This window comes from Trichosurus vulpecula, chromosome 2 (genome assembly GCF_011100635.1).
Source record: "Trichosurus vulpecula isolate mTriVul1 chromosome 2, mTriVul1.pri, whole genome shotgun sequence".
Classification (NCBI taxonomy): domain Eukaryota; kingdom Metazoa; phylum Chordata; class Mammalia; order Diprotodontia; family Phalangeridae; genus Trichosurus; species Trichosurus vulpecula.
The window spans coordinates 303934035-303953604 of NC_050574.1; the positions used below are offsets into that span (position 1 = coordinate 303934035).

The following is a 19570-nucleotide window of genomic DNA, read 5'->3' on the forward strand; positions in this document are numbered from 1 at the left end:
AACTTCCACCAACATCTTATCTCTCCACTTTGTTGCATTTTAATCGTCTAAAATGATCAAAGGCCTTATTTTTCTGACTTTAAAGAAAATCTAAAAATTTATCCATGTCCTTACTGAGTTTTCTTGGAAACTTCTACCTTAAATATTACCCATTTTTAAATTCATACTTTATATTATTGTTTTTTTAAATGGGACCTGAGATTTGATCAGGGCATGCAAGTTCTTGGATCAAGAACCCTTTCTACCAATGTAGGTCAAATGTGGCACCTACTAGAGGCTGCCTGGAATAGAGGAGAGAGAGCTGGTCTTGGAACCAGGGGAACCTGCGTTCAAGTCCTATTTCTGACAATGAATTACTGTGTGACTTTGAATAAGTTACTTAACCAACCTCTCAGTGCCCTGAGTAATTCTCTAACACTAAAAAATGCAGAAAAGTGCTGACCTGCACAGGAAAAGGAAGTTTCCTACAAAACAATGAAATCCTGGGTCTAGTCCTTACCTTTTTATCTAATGGAAAAAAAAAAAAAACACTGAGATGAAAAGAGGGAAGCAAACTATTTCAATGCTGCATCTCATTTAGTTATATAAGTGTAGCCAGAGAAACTTTCATCAGCTGTGATCCAGCTGGCTGAAGCCCAGAATTAAAAGGCTTTTTCATAGCCTATCTTGTCACACCTGTGAAAGTACAAGGAGGTGGTCTAGATGTTAATTGGGCAGAGACAGACCTGTCTGACATATTCAAGTGCAAGTCAATAAAGAGGAATAAAAACCCCAAACCAAAAAATGAAACCATGGAAGACTCACTGGGGCTTTCACAGCACAGAAAAAGAAATGGGATTTCAATATTTATCATGGTTATAGCATACAATGCCCCACATAATGCAAAAATTGAGTTTGTATGAGACTCTAATACAAAAAACATTTTTATACTAATACTAATTCCTTGCACAGACAAAATTTTTACACTTGTCAGTTTTTTAAAAGAAACATCTTGGCTCACAGATACATAGTACAAAATATTATGCTTGCTCCAGAATCCAAGTACCATTACCACTAGACAAACGGAAAGTAACCATGAGTCCAATCAACATTTTAACTTTTTCTTTGCGGACAGCTCTCATAAGATTCACTAGGAACAGGGCATTCAAAAAAAAAAAAAGGGAGGGAGGAGATCATCAGTAACATTCAATCATTTTAGCACAACAAAATTGTGATTCTTCATGTTAGTAGAAATGCTATACATATCTTATTCAAAACTCTTTTTACTCAGAAAATTAAAGATGAGTAGATACTATTTAATTTTTGTAGTTAAGTGAGTTTCTCTCTGAAACACCAAATTATCTGAGTAAACCTACTTTTCACATTTCCCCAGTGTGAAGTTTATGGTAATATTTTTATAACTGAAGAATGGATGATATGGGCAATGTCACATCTGTCAATATTCAAATTTTGTAGGCCCATATTCTTTCAGAGACTATTCCAAACATAGTTCTGGAATGAGGCAATTTGCATCAAGTCATTTAAAACAAACAACTATGGTAATATTTTCTGCCCTGACTTCCATTAATATCCTACTGTGAAGCCTCATGGAGATAATCCTAGATTTTTGAGGATAGTTCAAGTAGAGCAAAAGTTCTAACAGGTTTAACCTAAACTGGAAAGATTTTGAGTGAAGGCTGGGTGAGGAAGTAAACAGTCACTTAGCTGAGCTTAGAGAAAGATGCATAACCAGAAAGCTGACAGCAACGAAGGGATGATATTTTTTGGGAGCAGGGAGGAGTGGGGAGTGGGAGGTCACAGCAGCTCATGAAAACAATCTCCCAAGGCACAGGGGGACTGTGATATGAATAAATGGATTACAAAGAGCTCAAGAAAAGGTTGGGAAAGATTTGGAAGCCATTCACAAAGAGGAGATAATAAATCAGTTAGACATTCTTTTACTGAGGATGTTACTTTCCTGGGACTACTGTTACTGGTTTTTTTTTTGTTTTTTTATCTTAGAGAAAAGTAAATTCTAATTATTTGTCAAAAGGCTACAAAAGCCTACAAATATGATGAACTGGACCTTTAAAAATGATGTCTGGCACATAATTCCTGCTGCAGAAAGTGCTGATATTAGAAAATATTTAGAATAAGTTTATGCCATGCAATGTGATCTCAAAAATTTCTCATTATACAATAAAGCACTATTAATTCACCTTAAATGGGGAGAATTAGAATTTCTTTGAAAAAGAAATACAAAAACTAAGATGTGCATTTTTATTCTATGAAGTTACAAATAATAATGCTTCTGATATATGAAGATGGAATACAGAATCTTGTAAGCTTCAATAAAACAGATAACATATAATTAGCCCGTTTGCTATTTTAATAATTTATTTACAAAGTAGTTCTATAAGTATCTAATTTGCTAATCTTTCCTTCCCTCTCCTGCAACTCTTGTTTGATTTTTTGAAATACTATTTTTGGTTTTTAAAGTACTACTAATTTAAAGTGCTACTTTTGTTTAATTTAGTCAGTCATTTCCTGATGTGCACCCTCCAACCGAACCCTCTCTTATAACAAAGAAAAAATTAAAACCAAATGATAAGAAAACCACACCTGATGGTTTTATGAAATATTCTGTTCCTGTTGTCTCCCATTTCTGTAAACGAAGTGTTTCATGATCTGTTCTCAGGACCAACATTTAGCTTTTAATTCTACGCAAACTAATTTTCTTGCTCATAATAGAAATTTGATTAGTAAGTCAATTTTCTCTCATATATAGTAAACAAAGGTTAAAAAAAAAAGGGACAGAGTGACCAAATGATGTATGGTATGGTCTTCTGTACATACCCATATCCAATAGCCGTAATTACTATTTTAAAAGGACCTTTTTCAGCCCATAAGGAATTCAGAGATTCAGCATTCTGGAATCTAAATGAAGCAGTTATTACTTAAAGCCTTTAGTCTCAGTTAATTATTTTAGTAGGTCAATCAGGAATTACTGGTGACTTAAAAAGCTGAGTAAGGAGAGCTACAAGAGAAACTAGCGAGCAAGAAGATTCCAGGGCAGAAAGGGAGCAATTACCTACCCATCAAAGACAGAGACTTATGCCCAGGCTCTTTGGAGAGAATCAAATCTGCACATTCTCTCTATGTTTCACTGGTACCAAGGGGAAAAGGCTTTAGATCAACCTGGCAAAGAGTCAATTCCTAAAGCTGGCAAGTTTATATTGAGTGAATGGGAAACAATGTTGATTTGGTTATTTTATTTCTATGTATGATTTTTTAAAAACTGGCTTAAAAAAAGCATCAAATCACCATGGGTTGAAATTTGTTGTTATTTTTAATTTCTTTTCCAACTTGTTCCCCCAACCTAGCAACTTAAGTAAAATCCTTTACCCCACCAAAAAAAAACTTTGACAGAAGCAATGACTAAGATTGGGTAAAGGATGAACTTTTTTATGAGCAGCCTCACAAAATATTCATTATTAAGAAAAGCATTCTATAAGTTAGCTTCATTTTCAATAGGTCTAGAAAACCTATGGTTTTGGATACATGTCTAGTTTCTTTTAGATGACAGAGAGTATGTGAAGGAAATGTGGAAATGGGTGGGGTAGGCATGGGAGAGACTGAGTTTAAGAGGTAGGTTGTCTCTTCTAAAACATTGGAGGATTTTGTCTAAGGCTATAGAGATTTTAAAGGAGAAAAAGTAATTTTGAAAGATAGGGACTTTATTAAATATACTGTCATCAAGTTTTGTTTCGTCATAAAAATCTGAGGTTAAATCCCTTAAAGGCAGGTTCTACAGTTCATAGACATGGAATAAGAACTGGGAGGGACTTTAGAGGTCATCTAGGTCAACCTCTTCATCTTCTACTTAGGGAAACTGAAGAAAAGGGGTTCTGTGACTTGACCTAGGTAACACATGTAAGAAGCCAGAATTTAAATTCAGTTTCTCTGTTCTCTCCAATGTACAAAAAAAAAAAGATCAAAGTGCTTTTAGACATCAAAGTCACACAAATAGAATACCAGAAAGGCTACTGTGCAATAAAATATGTCACAGTATGCACCAAAAAAGAATCAGTTAACCTTTTCAGACTTGACTTAAAACATTTGACCACTTCTGTTTTATCAATATAAATGTCCTTGAGACATCTGATATTTTGCTGGCCCAAATCCATGTGTTGTACACATTACTGGTGGGTCAGTATTCTGTAGGAAGTATAGCAATGATAGACAAGTACAAGATGTTCCTTTCTATGATTTAGCTAATTCTTAATCACCCACTTAACAATCTGCCATTGTGATTCTTAAATTTCAGAATCTTATCCTCACCTAGCCATTTCCTCCTACCACTGAATCAGCATACGCTCAAGGAAAGCAAATCAGATTTAATAAGAACAAGAAGAATCATAGTTTGCATGCTTTGCCTAAAAAAAAAAAAAGAAAAAGAAAAATCACAAAATCTCCCAAATCCTAATCTAAAATGGCATTTATATTTTTGATGCCATAGGTCGCAAATAATAATAATGCACAACAAATGATGTTTTGGAAAGGAGACTGAGGAAGCTCACAGATAAAACAAAGAATAGCTCAGACATAGTCTACTGAAATTGTAGCAAGGCATTTGACAAACTCTCCCAAAATATTCTTTTGGACAGGACAGAGAGGTTTGTGACAGAGAGATCAACAAATAACTGGACAGACAATTATGCCCCAGGTATGTGAATTAATGAAAATATATCAAGCTGGAGGAAAGGAAGGCAAAGATAACATACCTATCAAATATGCATCTGACACAAAGTAGTAAGGATGGCTAAAATGATAAATGACAGGATTAATATCCAAAAATATTTCTAACACCCTAGAATAATGGACTCAAGGAAGATTAAATATAATAATAAAGTATAACATATATGAGAATAGATAAGATTTAACTCAATACCACTAAGCACCAACTATGCATAAGGCAACATTCTAGACCTACAAAGATGATTAAGAATAGGTCTGGCCCCCAAGGAGCTAATAATTAAGGAGAAAACATTAGTTAACTTCAATATAGGCTGGTAGAGTATGGCTGCTTTTTAGAAAATCTAATGGAAACAGGTTCCATTAATGGAAGTGAAGCATGAAGAACAAAGAGGATCAGGGAATCCAGAGAATTTTTTCAAAAAAATCTACTAGATACTAGATGTAAGAGTTGAAAGGGACCTTAGAAAGTTATTTGGCCTAACTGTTCCACCTTATGGATAAGGAAAATGGACCAGGGAGGCTCCATCACTTACCCAAGATGACACAGGAACTAAGCAGCAGAGCCAAAACTCAAACCCATGACTCGCTGACTACAAAGCTATGGTAGCAGAGGATATATGACTAATATAATTTGACTCAACCATCATTTATTAAATTCCTAATATGTGCAAAGCATTGTGGTAGGCACTGAGAATACAAAGATAAAATGAAAAACAGTCTTTGCTATCAAAAACCTGACATTATCACCTTATGGGGACATTGTAGAAAGCATATCTGAATTGAGAGGGAAATGAAATGAGGCAGCTTCTAAAGTTCCTCCCCTAGACATTAATAAGAGTCCACGACTTGCACAGTATATCATGTATGACAGGCAGTGTGGAGCAGTGGCTAGAGAATCTTGCAGTAAGGAACACCTGGGTTCAAGTCTGACATCTGACACATACTAGCTGTGCAATCAGAGGCAAGTCACTTAAATTCTTAGTGTCCCAGGCAATTTTCAGGGATTATAAATTAGAGCTGAGTTCTTGATTGTCAGGGGTGGAGAGATTCCACCTACACAGTTCTTCATACAGATAAAATCATAGGCTTAGACCAAATAAATGAACAAACAAAAATCCAAACAAAAAGAACATAGAGAGTTAGAAACTGGAAAGATGAGGATAAAAAAAGCAGTCCAAGTCCTCAATGAAGTTTCAATTTAGTACAGTCAACAAATGTTATACATGAAATAGGGCAGAATGTGATAGGTATAAAGGAAAGGACCAAAGCGTTCAGAGAAATATAAAGTGGAAGAGAACACTTCCAGCTTCTAAGACTGTATAAGATCACGACAGGAGACTCAAATGAGAAGCCTCAGGTGCTAGCTCTTCTTGAGAGGCAGCATGCCAGTGTGGAAAGAGTTTGTGACTTGGGAGTCCAGAAAGTCCATTCCCCAATCCTGCCAATAATTAGATATGTGATCATGGCTTATCCTAGCCTGTTTTCTAATCTGTAAAAGTGAGTCTCTGACTCTTCAAAATTACCAATGATCAGATTGAATGGCCTTTTCTCAATCCTTATCACTCCTGACGTTTCTCAGCTTTTGATGTTGCTGATCTCATCTCCCTGATATACTCTTCTCCCTAGATTTTTGGAGTACCACTCTCTCCTGGTTCTCCAGCTCAGGCTCCATTGATGGTCTCTTTATTTAGGCCCTGACCACAAAATGTGGGTATCCCCCAAGGTTCTGTCCTGGACCCTCTTTTTCTTCTCTATACTTTTTTCCTTACCAATCTCTATGAAGATGACTATCCAGGGACTATCCTAACCTCTCTCCTAACCTTCACTCTGACATTTCCAACTACCTGGACATGTAGAAACGGAGAGACATTTTAAAATCAACACATCCAAAAATAAACTCATTATTGTTTTCCCCCAATCACCTTTTCCTAATTTCCTACTGCTGTCAAGGGTACCACCGTCCTACCAGATATAGGGGCTCAAAACCTAGTTCTTATCTTTGACTCCTCACTCTCTCATCCCCTTACCCCCATATCCAATCAGTGGTTAAATCCTGGTGTTTCTACCTTCACTGCACCTTTCATAGATGTTCCCTTCTTTCCTGACAAGCCACTATCCTCATCACCACACGCCTGGATTACTACCACACTATTGTGGTTGGTCTCTTTACCGCAAGGCTCTCCCCAGTCCAAGTCATCCTCCACTCTTCCTAAAGTGCAGGTTTAATTAACCATGTCACACCCCTCCCCTTCAAAAATAAACTGAAGTTTCTTAACTCCAGTAACTCAATTACTTCTATGATCAAATATAAAATCCTATTTGGCAATCAAAGCCTTTCATAACCTGGTCCCTTCCAACATTTCTGATCTTACTATACTTCCCTCTCCAGATACCTAGGATCAAATGACACTGGCCTCTTTGTTGTTCCTTATACAAGATGGTCCCCTCCTGAGAGCAAGCATTTTCATAGGCCATCCTCTATAACTGGAATGCTCTCCCTCCTCTTCTCTGCCTCTTGGCTTCCTCCAAATTTCACTTAAAATTCATTTTCTGCAAGAAGCCTTTCCAGATTCCACTTAATGCTAGTGTCATACCACTGAGACAATCTCTCATTTTTCCTGTCTATATCTTGTTTACAGTTATTTGTATGTTGTTTCCCCCAATAGACTGTGAGCCCCTTAAGAGCAGGGCCTCTTTTTGCCTCTTCTTGTATCCCCAATATTTAACATAGTATCTGGCACATAACTGGCACCTACTAAATGCTTGATAACTTAACTACATGATCTCTAATTTTTCTTCTAGTACCTAAATTCTATTATCTGAATCCTCTAAGTTCAGGTCCCAGCTTCTCTATATTTTCTTTGATCCCACAATGAATGTGACTTCTCACTCATGTTTCTTACACTGCAGCACACTGTCTAGGCCATTGGTGTCAAACTCAAATAAAAACAGATCGGGGGGAAGGGGAGCATGGAGCAAAGATGGCAGCTGGACAGCAGAGACTTGCTTAAGCTCTCCCCCAAATCCCTCAAAACACCTGTAAAAATAGCTCTGAACAAACTCTAGAGCTGCAGAACCCATGAAATCCAAGAGGGAAGCAGGTCTCCAGCCCAGGACAGCCTGGATGGTCACTGGGAAGGGTCTATTGTATGGTGCTGAGAGCAGAACGCAGCCCTGCATGGGCCGCGCCAGGACCAACCAGACAGGGAGTTGGGTAGAGCAGGCCTGAGGGCCATTAATCATTGAGCTGTGGCAGTTGCCAGACTTCTCAACCCATAAACGCCAAAGACCATGGAGCAGGTTAGTGGGAAAACTTCTAGATCCTGTTAGAGAGCAGTCCAGCCCCAGCCCTAGGGGTGGCAGAGGTGGAGCGGTAGTGGTGGCGGAAGCAGTAGGAAGTTCCTGCAGCTGCTTCCAGAGCTCCAGCGTCAGCTGCTTCCTGAGTCCCTGGCTCACATGGTGGGAGGAATCAAGTGGCGGATCAGAGCAGGAGTGCAAGGAGCACTTTGCTGGCACATTGCCCTGCTTGGATCTGGATTGCAGCCCTGGTTGGCGGTTCTTGGGGGAGGAGGAACACTGCTGTGGCAGAGCTTGTGGTGACAGTGAAGTAGTTCTGAAAACAGCAGTGCTTGGACCCTAAAGTGTGGGACAAAATACTCTCTACTCTACAAGCAGTCATACCCTGACGAAAAGCTCAAGGGTCAAGTAGATGGCTGGGAATGTGAAAAGGCAATGAAAAAGGATTCAGACTCAGACTTTAGAATCTTTTTTTGGTAACAAAGAAGATCAAACCATACAGCCAGAAGAAGTCAACAAAATCAAAGAGCCTACATCAAAAGCCTCCAAGAAAAATATGAATTGGTCTCAGGCCATGGAAGAGCTTAAAAAGGATTTGGAAAAGCAAGTAAGAGAAATAGAGGAAAAACTGGGAAGAGAAATGACAGTGATGCAAGAAAATCACGAAAAACAAGTCAATAACTTGCTAAAAGAGACTCAAAAAATATTGAAGAAAATAACACTTTAAAAAATAGACTAACTCAAATGACAAAAGAGCTCCAAAAAGCCAATGAGGAGAAGAATGCCTGGATAGGCAGAATAAGCCAAATGGAAAAAGAGGTCCAAAAGACCACTGAAGAAAATACCACCTTAAAAATTAGATTGGAGCCAAGTGGAAGCTAGTGACTTTAGGAGAAATTAAGATATTATAAAACAGAACCAAAGGAATGAAAAAATGGAAGACAATGTGAAATATCTCATTGGAAAAACCACTGACCTGGAGAATAGATCCAGGAGAGATAATTTAAAAATTACTGGTCTACCTGAAAGCCAAGATCAAAAAAAGAGCCTAGATATCATCTTTCAAGAAATTATCAAGGAAAACTGCCCTGATATAAAGAATCCACATATTTCCTCTTGAAAAAGATCCCAAAAAGAAAATTTCTAAGAATATTGCTGCCAAATTCCAGAGCTCCCAGGTCAAGGAGAAAATACTGCAAGCAGCCAGAAAGACACAATTTGAGTATTGTGCAAACATAATCAAGATAACACAAGATCTAGCAGCTTCTACATTAAAGGATTGAAGGGCTTGGAATATGATATTCCAAAGGTCAAAGGAGCTAGGATTAAAACCAAGAATCACCCACCCAGCAAAACTGAGTATCATGCTCCAAGGCAAAATATGGACTTTCAATAAAATAGAGGACTTTCAATCTTTGTCAATGAAAAGACCAGAGCTGAATAGAAAATCTGACTTTCAAATACAAGAATCAAGAGAAGCATGAAAAGGTAAACAAGAAAGAGAAATCATAAGGGACTTACTAAAGTTGAACTGCTTTGTTTACATTCCCACATGGAAAGATGATGTTTGTAATTCATGAGCCCTTTCTCAGTATTAGGGTAGTTGAAGGGAATATATATGTGTGTATACATACATACATACATATATATATATATATACACACACACACACACACACACACACACACACACACACATACACATACACATACACACACACACACATATATATATAGACAGACAGACAGAGGGCACAGGGTGAGTTGAATATGAAGGGATGATATCTAAAAAAAAAATTAAATTAAGGGGTGAGAGAGGAATATATTGAGAGACAGGGAGAGAGAAAGGAAGAGACAGAATAGGGTAAATTATCTCACATAAAAGTGGCAAGAAAAAGCAGTTCTGTGGGAAAGGAAGAGTGGCCGGGGAGGGGAAATGAGTGAATCTTGCTCTCATCAGATTTGACTTGAGGAGGGAATAACATGCACACTCAATTGGGCATCTTATCCCACAGGACAGTAGGGGGAAGGGGAGAAAAAAGGGGGGATAATAGAAGGGAGGGCAGACAGTGGGAGGAGGTAATCAAAAGCAAACACTTTTGAAAAGGGACAGAGTCAAGGGAGAAAATTGGATAAAGGGGGACAGGATAGGATGGAGGAATATATAGTTAGTCTTTTACAACATGATTATTTGTGGAAGTGTTTTGCATAATGATACATGTGTGGCCTATGTTGAATTTGGAACTCAAAGTTTTAAAAGCAGATGCTAAAAAAAAAAAAAGTTGGTTTTGCAGGCAACTAGGAAATAAGATATATAGGGAATGGGGCATAGAAATCTATCCTGCCCTAAAGAAAGTAAGGGGGAAAAGGGATGGGGGCGGGGAGTAGGGTGACAGAAGGGAGGGCTGACTGGGGAATGGAGCAATCAGAACATATGCCATCTTGGAGTGGGGGAAGAGGGTAGAAATGGGGAGAAAATTTGTAACTCAAATCTTGTGGGAATCAATGTTGAAAACTAAAATATTAAATAATAAAATATGAAAAGGGGTCTCTGCAGCAGCATATTGACTTAGAAAAACCAAAACTTAATATTAACTTATGTTGTACTGTACTTTTACTTTCTTAAACATTTCCCCAATATATCTTAATCTGGTTCTGGCTGATAGTGATCTTTGACACCTCTGGTCTAAAGCTCTACTTCTTCCCCTTTATTCTTGCGTGAGGTAGTGAGAGAATAAAGTTTGAAGACTTCACAGGGAATATGTATATACGTATTTATATCTAAAATGTTTGAGAATCAATATTTAGAGAAAAGGGAAATGGGATAAATTTGAATCTGTGGGAATCTGATTATTTAGCCTTTAGGAATGTCTTTCTCTCCCTTCTTCTTTAGATTTATAGATGTCACTTCAGCTGTGAATGGAATATAAGATTGTGAAAGTTTCCCTATGAATAACTCAGGCAAGGCAATATTCAAATAGAGATAGTACAAATTTAGTTAGGATATGAACCTCACCAGGCCTAAGTTTCATTTTCCTGTAAATCATATGATTTTGTGGAAACCGGATGATATTCCCCTCTCCCCCCTCCCCTAGCCTATTTACAAATGGCCATCTTAGCATTAGAGTTTCCCTATAAGGTAATTCTGTAGTTTCTGTGCTTGTATTGGGTAAAAAACTTATTCCTGGTTAGATTGTGAGGCCACTCGTCTCCGCAAATGGGGATGGTGGTCCAGCCTCTGGGGTGGGATTTCTTAGAATTGTTTGTACAAGGGTATATATCTCCCTGCTTGCCTCACCCTCCTCCCCCCCTTGCCTCTCTTTACTGCTATCTCCACCCTCGTAGTGAAAGATGCCCAATTCTTGAGACTTGATGAAATAAAGTTTCTGGTTTTTTTTTTTCCTGCCTTGAGAAACCAAGACACCTCTGTTTTTTTTTACTTGAGCCAGTGGTCTTTTGACCCACACATTCTTGTCCCCTACTGTGTGATACTTGTTTGTATAAGGCAGGGACTGTGCACCTTTTGTATCCTCAGTGTCTTATACCATGGCTGTCCAAAATGCAGCCTGCAGTGTGATTTATGTACCCACTTACAAGCACAGAAATTTACATAAATGCTTTAGTAAAAGAAGCCAAGCTACCACAGAGCTCTCACTAAAATGGCAAATCAAAATATACTGTTTATTGTTTCAATAAAAACCTAAGGTTGGACAGCCCTGCTTTATACAGAGGGGCCACTTAATAAATGCTTGATAACTCGGATTGAATTTCACTATTTGTTGCACCTAACGGTGTAATTAAAATTGATGAAATTGTTCTTTGAATTTTCCTGTGGACACAAAGCAAAATGTCCAAGCAATCTACGTAGGCATTTAGTAGAATCAAATACACAAACAGAATACTACAGATAAGGCTACAAGACCTTTAATATTATATTTGAATGACTTTCAAAAATCAATAAACTTTTTGTCCACTGAAGGTTTTTCTAATCATCCATTAGAAGGAAAGGAAAAGAAGAGGATTTCTTTCCTATCTGTCCTTCAAGGCCCACCACTGATTGTCTTCTGGAAATGCCTGCAACACTTAATCTAAGCCATAGGTTCTGACATTTGACTTTATGCTAACTGCCCTGTATTGTTCTCTGTTTTATGTGTACTGGATCTCCCCTAGTTCTTTTGTCTACAACCCCTGTGCTGGGGGAGCTAGAGAATAGTTGTTTTAAATAAATAGCTTAAGGTAACCACAGTTTATTAACCAATCCCAGATGACCCATACTAACTGAATGCTGGTATTGATTATATAAAATAGGAGATAATTCAAAAGCTATTGATACTTGGCTTTCAAAATGAATGTCATGACTGCATGGAACACAAGCACCAACCTAGCTATATTTTATCTACACTATCTTTAAAACTGGCTTAGTGAGAGGATTCTGAGAAAATGGCAGAATAGGTCAGAAAATTCCAAGCTTTCCAGATTCTCCCCACAAACAAGACAAAATAGTGCCTCCGGGTGAACAAAGAGGGCTAAAACTAAACAAGAGTTGGGGCAGAATAGTAGCCCTCCTGGGACAACTACAGAAGATCAGAAGAGAAATCCCAGGACCAAGGTTTGGTCCCTGTGAAGAGTAAATGCCTCCAGGCTAATTCTATAGAAAAAACAAGCAGTGAGCCCTGGGCTAGTTGGGTTGGGAGGTTGTTACAGCCCCAGCCACAGGAACTTTCACCTCCTGCACAATGTGGAGATCCAAGTATCTGAGCCCGGGAAGATAGAGGGAACATCTGCTGATAAATGCCAGCCCCAGCTGTGGTGCTGAGATGCCACCCTGGGTGAAAAAGAAGTAGCACATGCCTGGTAAGTGCAGAAGCAGTGGAGCAGGGACTCTGCTAGCTGCGGGCACTTACAGCAGGGCAGAATTCTTGGTTTCAGTTTCAAGCTAGAGAGAAATGAAGAAAGATCCAAGGCCAGAGGCACCTTTCCCCATGCCCCAGGACTAGAAGTGATTACAAAAAAAAAAAAAAAGCAGCTACTTTTTTTTTAAATGAGCAGGCAAAGAAAAGGAATTCAAACACAGAAAATACAATGGGAACAGAAAAGACCTGAAGCAAAAAAAGCCTTTCCTACACCAAAGAATAACATCAAAAGATAATACATATATATGTGTATATACATGCATATATCTTTGTTTCTGATTTTTCAGCTGCTGGTGGTAAACAAAACGCTCTCAGGGTACAGCATGAGGTTTTAGCAACAGATTCATGAGTCAGTATTGTAACCACAACAATATTCTTGTTCTTGATGTACTCAGAATAAAGTATGCACTTGTTCTTGCCCATGACAATTTAATTAATTGCCGCACAGAAAAAAAAAACACCATGAAAATATTAAACCAACTGTGACCTTTCCAAAAAAGCTGTCTGTATTAACTCTTTGATGCTCAGAACTAGGATCACATTTCCCTATCTAGTCCAAATGGCTTCTGTATATTTATGTAATTACAAAAAACTCCTTTTAAAGTGTCACTTCCATCCATGGTAATAAAGACACTGCACATTCAATTCTGACTCACCAGCTTCATTTACTAAGCACCAAGAAATATCACTTCCTGGAGACTGTGACATGAGGACATATTGTAGAAATCATCTCCCTTTCAATTCTAGGAGGAACGACCACTGCCCATCCCCGCTAACACTACAATTAAAAAATTTGTTTCCTAAAGCATTTTTGTTTCAATTATTTCAACTGATCTTTTACCATAAGCCCCTAACTATACTGGATAGGTGGTATTATCCCTAAGGAAACTTAAATGTATTAGGAAAGGCACTGGACTTGAAGTCAGAAGAACTGTGCAGAAGTCTCAGCCTCCCACATGACTGACCCTGGGATATCACATAAGTTTTCTGAACTTCAGTTTTCTCACTTGTAAAATGGGAATATACTACTTGTATTCTCTAGGTCAGAATTATTTTAAAGATCAAATTAGATAATATACATAAAGCACTATATACGTATACACATATGAAATTGTTATTATCATACCTTTTTTACAGATAAGAAAACGTGGGCAAACAGGTTAAAAACTCCTCTGTGGTCAAATAGCAGATTAGTGGCAGTAACATGATTAAAACTGAGTTATCCTGATTTACTATTCACAAATGGCCAGTTTCAAATTTCCTATCTTGGTAATTTTTAATCACCATACAAGCCTGACAAATAAGGATCCCCTTGTAATGGAGAAATCTAAAGAAATCTATCAGCTATGCACAGAGCAAATTTAAAAACTGAAAGTTTCCACATAACAATTACATTGTCTCTATTAGTATGACACTAAAGAGTATTTTTTAAACATTCAGCCACAATTTTTATATTTATAAAATATGGATATGCAGGAAAAACCTCGGTTTGAATCCTACCTCTAAAACTTATTAGTTAAGTCACTTAAGCTTTAAACTTCCTCATCTGATCTACTGTACAGCATAAGGTTGTTTCAAGGGTAAAGTGGGAAAAATGTATGTCAAGTGTTTTGTAAACTGTAAAGAGCTACATAAATGTCTGCTATGACTATTAATACATTTTTTGATAATATTAAATGAGTTGGAGCATTGGAAAATAACAATTACATTATGCATATCCTAGCCCCTTTGTCTAATTCAATTTACAGTTCTGAGTTTGGTTGGGAAACACATTCATATTAAAAAATAAGTTGCAAAGTAATTTTCCATTAAAGAGTTAGGACAACTTTGATTTATGCCACACCAAGCCTAGATTATCATGTTATCTTCAAATATGGACAACCTACGTGTAAATATAAGCCATACTGAGATAAAGACAGAAACATTTAAAATCTACACCCCATAAACAAGTAGCAGTAAGCTCTTGTGGAGAGTTCTAGTATACCCAAAGCACTACAAGAAACCTATACACCTAGGAAAATGGGAATATCCGAAATTGGGGCAAACATAAAGGACATGGGAGCAACTTCAACTACTTTGCCCCGGGTTAGCCCTGGTCTTAAGGAAAATGGTTAATACAGTCTCTGATGTGGTCTTGGAGTGTAATGCTACAACATGGATTTTAGGAAGGTTTTGTAGGACATTAAGTTCCTTGAACTCTGGCACTATCATTTATCGTCCAATTCTTCCATCTAGGAGTGTGAAACACTCATTAACTTCTAAGGAGTCTCAGGACCAAAATACCTCAAGCCCCCAAACAAAACAAAATCCAGCATTTTTGAAATGCAAATGAAAGTTTTCAGTTTCTAAAGTACTGTGCTATTTTGGAGGCCTTCACAAACTTGGTTTCTGAAATGGCACATCTGTTCAGGTATGCATTCACAAGTCACAATTTAACCAGTTTTCTTTTTGTGGCAAATTCATTTGAAAATAAAGTTACCTGGATGTGATATCAACTGTATATACAGAAGGGTTAATGCAGAGAATTCTGGATTATGCTCAAAAACCTCTAAGCCAGTTCTCTATCAACATCAAGCTTACAAAGCAGCGAAGTTAACTGATCTTTGCCACAGGAAGCCCACTTTGATACAAAGCAAAAGACTTCAGGTTGTATGTGAAAACACTAGGTTTAAAAGAGAGTGTCTGGAGGAAAATTTTCCACTTCATAAGTAATTATAAAACCGTTTCTTTTGACCTACAAAATAACCCCACAACCCAAACAAATCTAATTTGTAACCACAGTGACTGAAGTACTCAGATACAAAGTTAAAACATTATCATAATGTTAAGGCTAACTTTTCCTCCTCCACTCCGGCCAATTAAAGATTCGGTGTGTTTTAAGTAAGGTAAATAATAAAGAAATTTTCCTTCTTTGGGTCATTTCAACATTCTGCTATAAAACTAACCAATATACTTTACTATCAGATACCTGAGACCAGATTACTAGAATACTACTTTCAAAAATAGAGGATACAAAACTGTAATAAACAAACACTCTCTCTCTCTCTCTCTCTCTCTCTCTCTGTATTAGAAAACAATCGTTTGATTTCTTTCTTATCTTGGCTGCAAGGCAATTTGTTTCACTAGATAGTAAATACTGAACAACCTTAAGTGGAAAAACTGGAAGTAGATATTTGAGAGATTAATAGACAACTGCTGAACAACAATGGAAGTTCAACCAGTATTTTGGGCTTCAAGAGATTTTTAGAAAACAGTAGTGCCCATTCACTGAATGATTATTTTTTTCTTAACACATTCCTATGGAGAGTCTGACATCTCCATATAAGACTTCAGCTATTTTTTGAACATACCTTTCTCACATCTGAACTCTTTGGTTCTGTTGTCCAGGTTATAATTCTTGAAACAGCAAGCCTTGTCTCACTAGAGTTTACAAAGTCTGTTGGATCCATCTGCCTGGCCAGAGACTCAATGTATTTCAGAATTGCAACTTTGACCTGCAAAATTAAATTGTTGCAAACTCTAAGTGTACAATCTGGAACTCACAGTAGGATTTTTTGCTTGTCATATTTTGTGCAGTGACAATATCTAGGGAAATTTTAAAAGTATTAGTCAAATAAGGAATGATGAAAAGGGTCCTTTATTTCTAAACATAAAGGTCATTTGGTTTTATTGACAGCATTATTGATATATCTTACCCCAAATACTGAACAATAAATTTATTAGCATACAAACACGTGCAGTTCTTGTGTAGAAGTTAGATATAAAGGCCAAATACCTATGTATTTTACACCAAACATTTTTATTGATAGTATTATTGATATATCTTACCTCAAACACTGAACAATAAATTTATTAGCATACAAACACATACAGTTCTTGTGTAAAAGTTAGGTATAAAGGCCAAATACTTATGTATTTTATAACAAACATAGTAACTGACCTTAAGGTTTGGCGTTTGTGTCTGATCCACAATAAATCTCATCAAAATGTTAAACTGCTGATCAAATGGAAAGGAATCCCTAGACAGATAAACAAAATAGTATTTTATTTTTAAAACGCAGAATAAGAATGCCCTGTCATGAAATAGTTTTATACAATACTATCTAAACACACATAGGGAAAACAAAATCTGCACAACACAAATAATTTCAAGAATGTCTCTGCATCATTTGGGCAAAACTTAATTGGAAGTGGAGGTAGGTGAGAGAACATCCTAGAGATAACCTGCTAGCTCAGAAGAGATAAAAGAAGAGATACGGAGGGGCTTAAGTTTTACTCATTTTATCTTCTAGCCTTTGTTTATCTGACCCAGCTTCTGATATGGGAACCTCACCTTGTCTTCCAATGATACACCATTTCCTCTTGAACCAGCCTTTCCTTCTGACCCCATCCTAGTATGTTCCTGGGCTGATTGCTTTACACAGACCCTGGCCTGATAATTGTTAATTATTTGTTGTTATTTTGTGCAACCACTCCAGAAATGGACTGCTTGGCCAGGGAAGCCTGACAACATTGAGCCACGTCAGATACTCTGCTTTGCTGTCAGATTTTGGCTCAGAAATCTAAACCTCTAGGGACAGAAACTTTCCTGTGCCTCCACTTCCTCCCTGATAAACCACTGTGTCTCTTGACTAACTAACTGAATTACAGTCATCTTTCAATGCCTCATTCAGGAGTTGAGAGAAACTCCTCAATTCCTGAATAGTATGCTAGCAAAGCAAAAACAGTGAAGTGGCTTAACAAGCTCAAAAGAACTCAGAACACATTTGTAAAGATCACAGAATGCTAAAGCTAAAGAGGATTCCAGAAGTCATGGAGTTCAACATTCTCACTTTACAGATGAAGAAAATGAGCCTCAGAGAGGTGACAAGGCTTGCCCCAAGTCACCTAAGCAGGCTCACCTGATTCTCCTGCCTACGTGCTGTCAAAGGACCACCTTGGCCGAGTTCAAAGAAGCTCATCAATAGTGGTGAGTCTGGTCACAGTAATTTACAAAGACTAGCCCCTAATAAAGTTAATGGGGATGTGACTGGCATTAATGGACAGAATATCAACACCGAGAAAATCACAAGAATTTGAAAAGTAAATTAACTTTTTTCATTTGTATGACAGGGATGGGACCTCCAATTCAACCTGGCAAGGCATTGAAAGTAAGAATTTTTATTCATTATCTGATACTAAGTAACAGAATTTGTTAAAAATTCACTTAAAAACTAAAACCCTCTCCAAAGCAGATGAAATAAACAACTGCTACAAATAACACAATGCTTTTTACCATCTATGTTGATCTTCAAAGCTCTGAAGACCATCTCGAAAAGAAAAAGGCAGTTAAATCACCACTGGTCAAATCCATTCTTAGTGTCTCCAGTGATGACCCAAGATAAGAAATGGAGGATACTTCGGTTTACTTAGAGCATGTATACTAGCTAAGAGGAAATAAGGAAATCAGTGTTCACAAGCCCCAGACAGAATTTAGTCTCACTACATCATAAAGTGTGTATGTTTGTGTGTGTGTGTGTGTGTGTGTGTACATACGTATATATATATATATGTGTATATATATATATATATATATATATATGTATATATATGTATATATATATATGCGTGTGTGTGTATATATATGTATGTATGTGTATATACATATATATGTATATGTATAATATATGGTCACAATTAATTTGCTAACAACTCTATTACTCACATTCGCAGAAGTTATAAAATACTATGGATCTATACTTCGTATCAATTTTACAGAAGATAACATAGTATGAGAAAACTGATAATTCTGTTTTAGGTCAAATCAGTGCTATATCGAGCTCTAGCTTCTATTTCTGAAAGTACTACACAGTGTCAATTGAGAACAAAACATTAAAAATGTGTTTTGAATATCCTTAAACTATACTCTTGATAATCTTGTCAAAATGATTGTAACTAGAGTAGAAGGTGACCATTTAATCTAACCCCTTCATTTTGTCCTAGAAGAAAATGTGGCTCAGAGGAGTTAATCCAAGGTCAACTCCTAAGTAAGTAGAAGGGTTTTGACTTGTACTGAGGTCTTCTGACTCAAGTGCAAGGTTTTTTTATTTTTCTTTTTATAATACCATGATGTTTTATTTTCAACTGAGGAGAAACACATTTTTTTAAGTTTTGGGGACCAAGAGATGGAAAAAAGGATTCCATCTCTCTCTCTCTTTGCAACCCTTGCCTCAGAAACTACTCTCCCCAATTCTGCAAAAGAAGAAACCAAATATTCAGTAACGGTTCTAAAGGCATGGAAAACATAAAACACTAAACAATGCTAAATACAGCATCACTTGCTCGAGGTTGACCAGTGAACCATTCAGATGTGCAACAACCCCAAGAAGATTCTCCCCATAGCATGTGGTGGTATTTTTAGTCCTGAGTTCCTCCTTACTCCCCTCCAGCCCCACCTTACTGAGAGCTGAGTTAAACACCTGTAGTAAGCAGCAAGTTCTGGAAGACGACTTGTTTGTATAAGCAGAATTTTTGAAATACTTCGGATTAGGCCCCAAATGGAGCAAGGCAGCATGGAAAGCACAACAGATTTGGGAGTTAGGAGAACTAGGTTCAAGATCCAACTTGGCCACTTCCTGTGCAACC

The 19570-nt window shown here is 37.3% G+C and overlaps 1 protein-coding gene across 3 annotated transcripts in view; it reads right to left on the minus strand.

Annotated features, from left to right (window-relative positions):
* CLASP1 (cytoplasmic linker associated protein 1) overlaps nt 1–19570 on the minus strand; it is a 357318-nt gene that overhangs the window by 61733 nt on the left and 276015 nt on the right. For all 3 annotated transcript variants that reach the window (XM_036744771.1, XM_036744772.1, XM_036744770.1), the window contains 2 exons: nt 16887–16965; nt 16297–16440 (listed from right to left, as the gene is read on the minus strand). In XM_036744771.1, coding sequence (XP_036600666.1) covers nt 16297–16440; nt 16887–16965 — 223 coding nt within the window. The remainder of the gene's footprint in view (nt 1–16296; nt 16441–16886; nt 16966–19570) is intronic.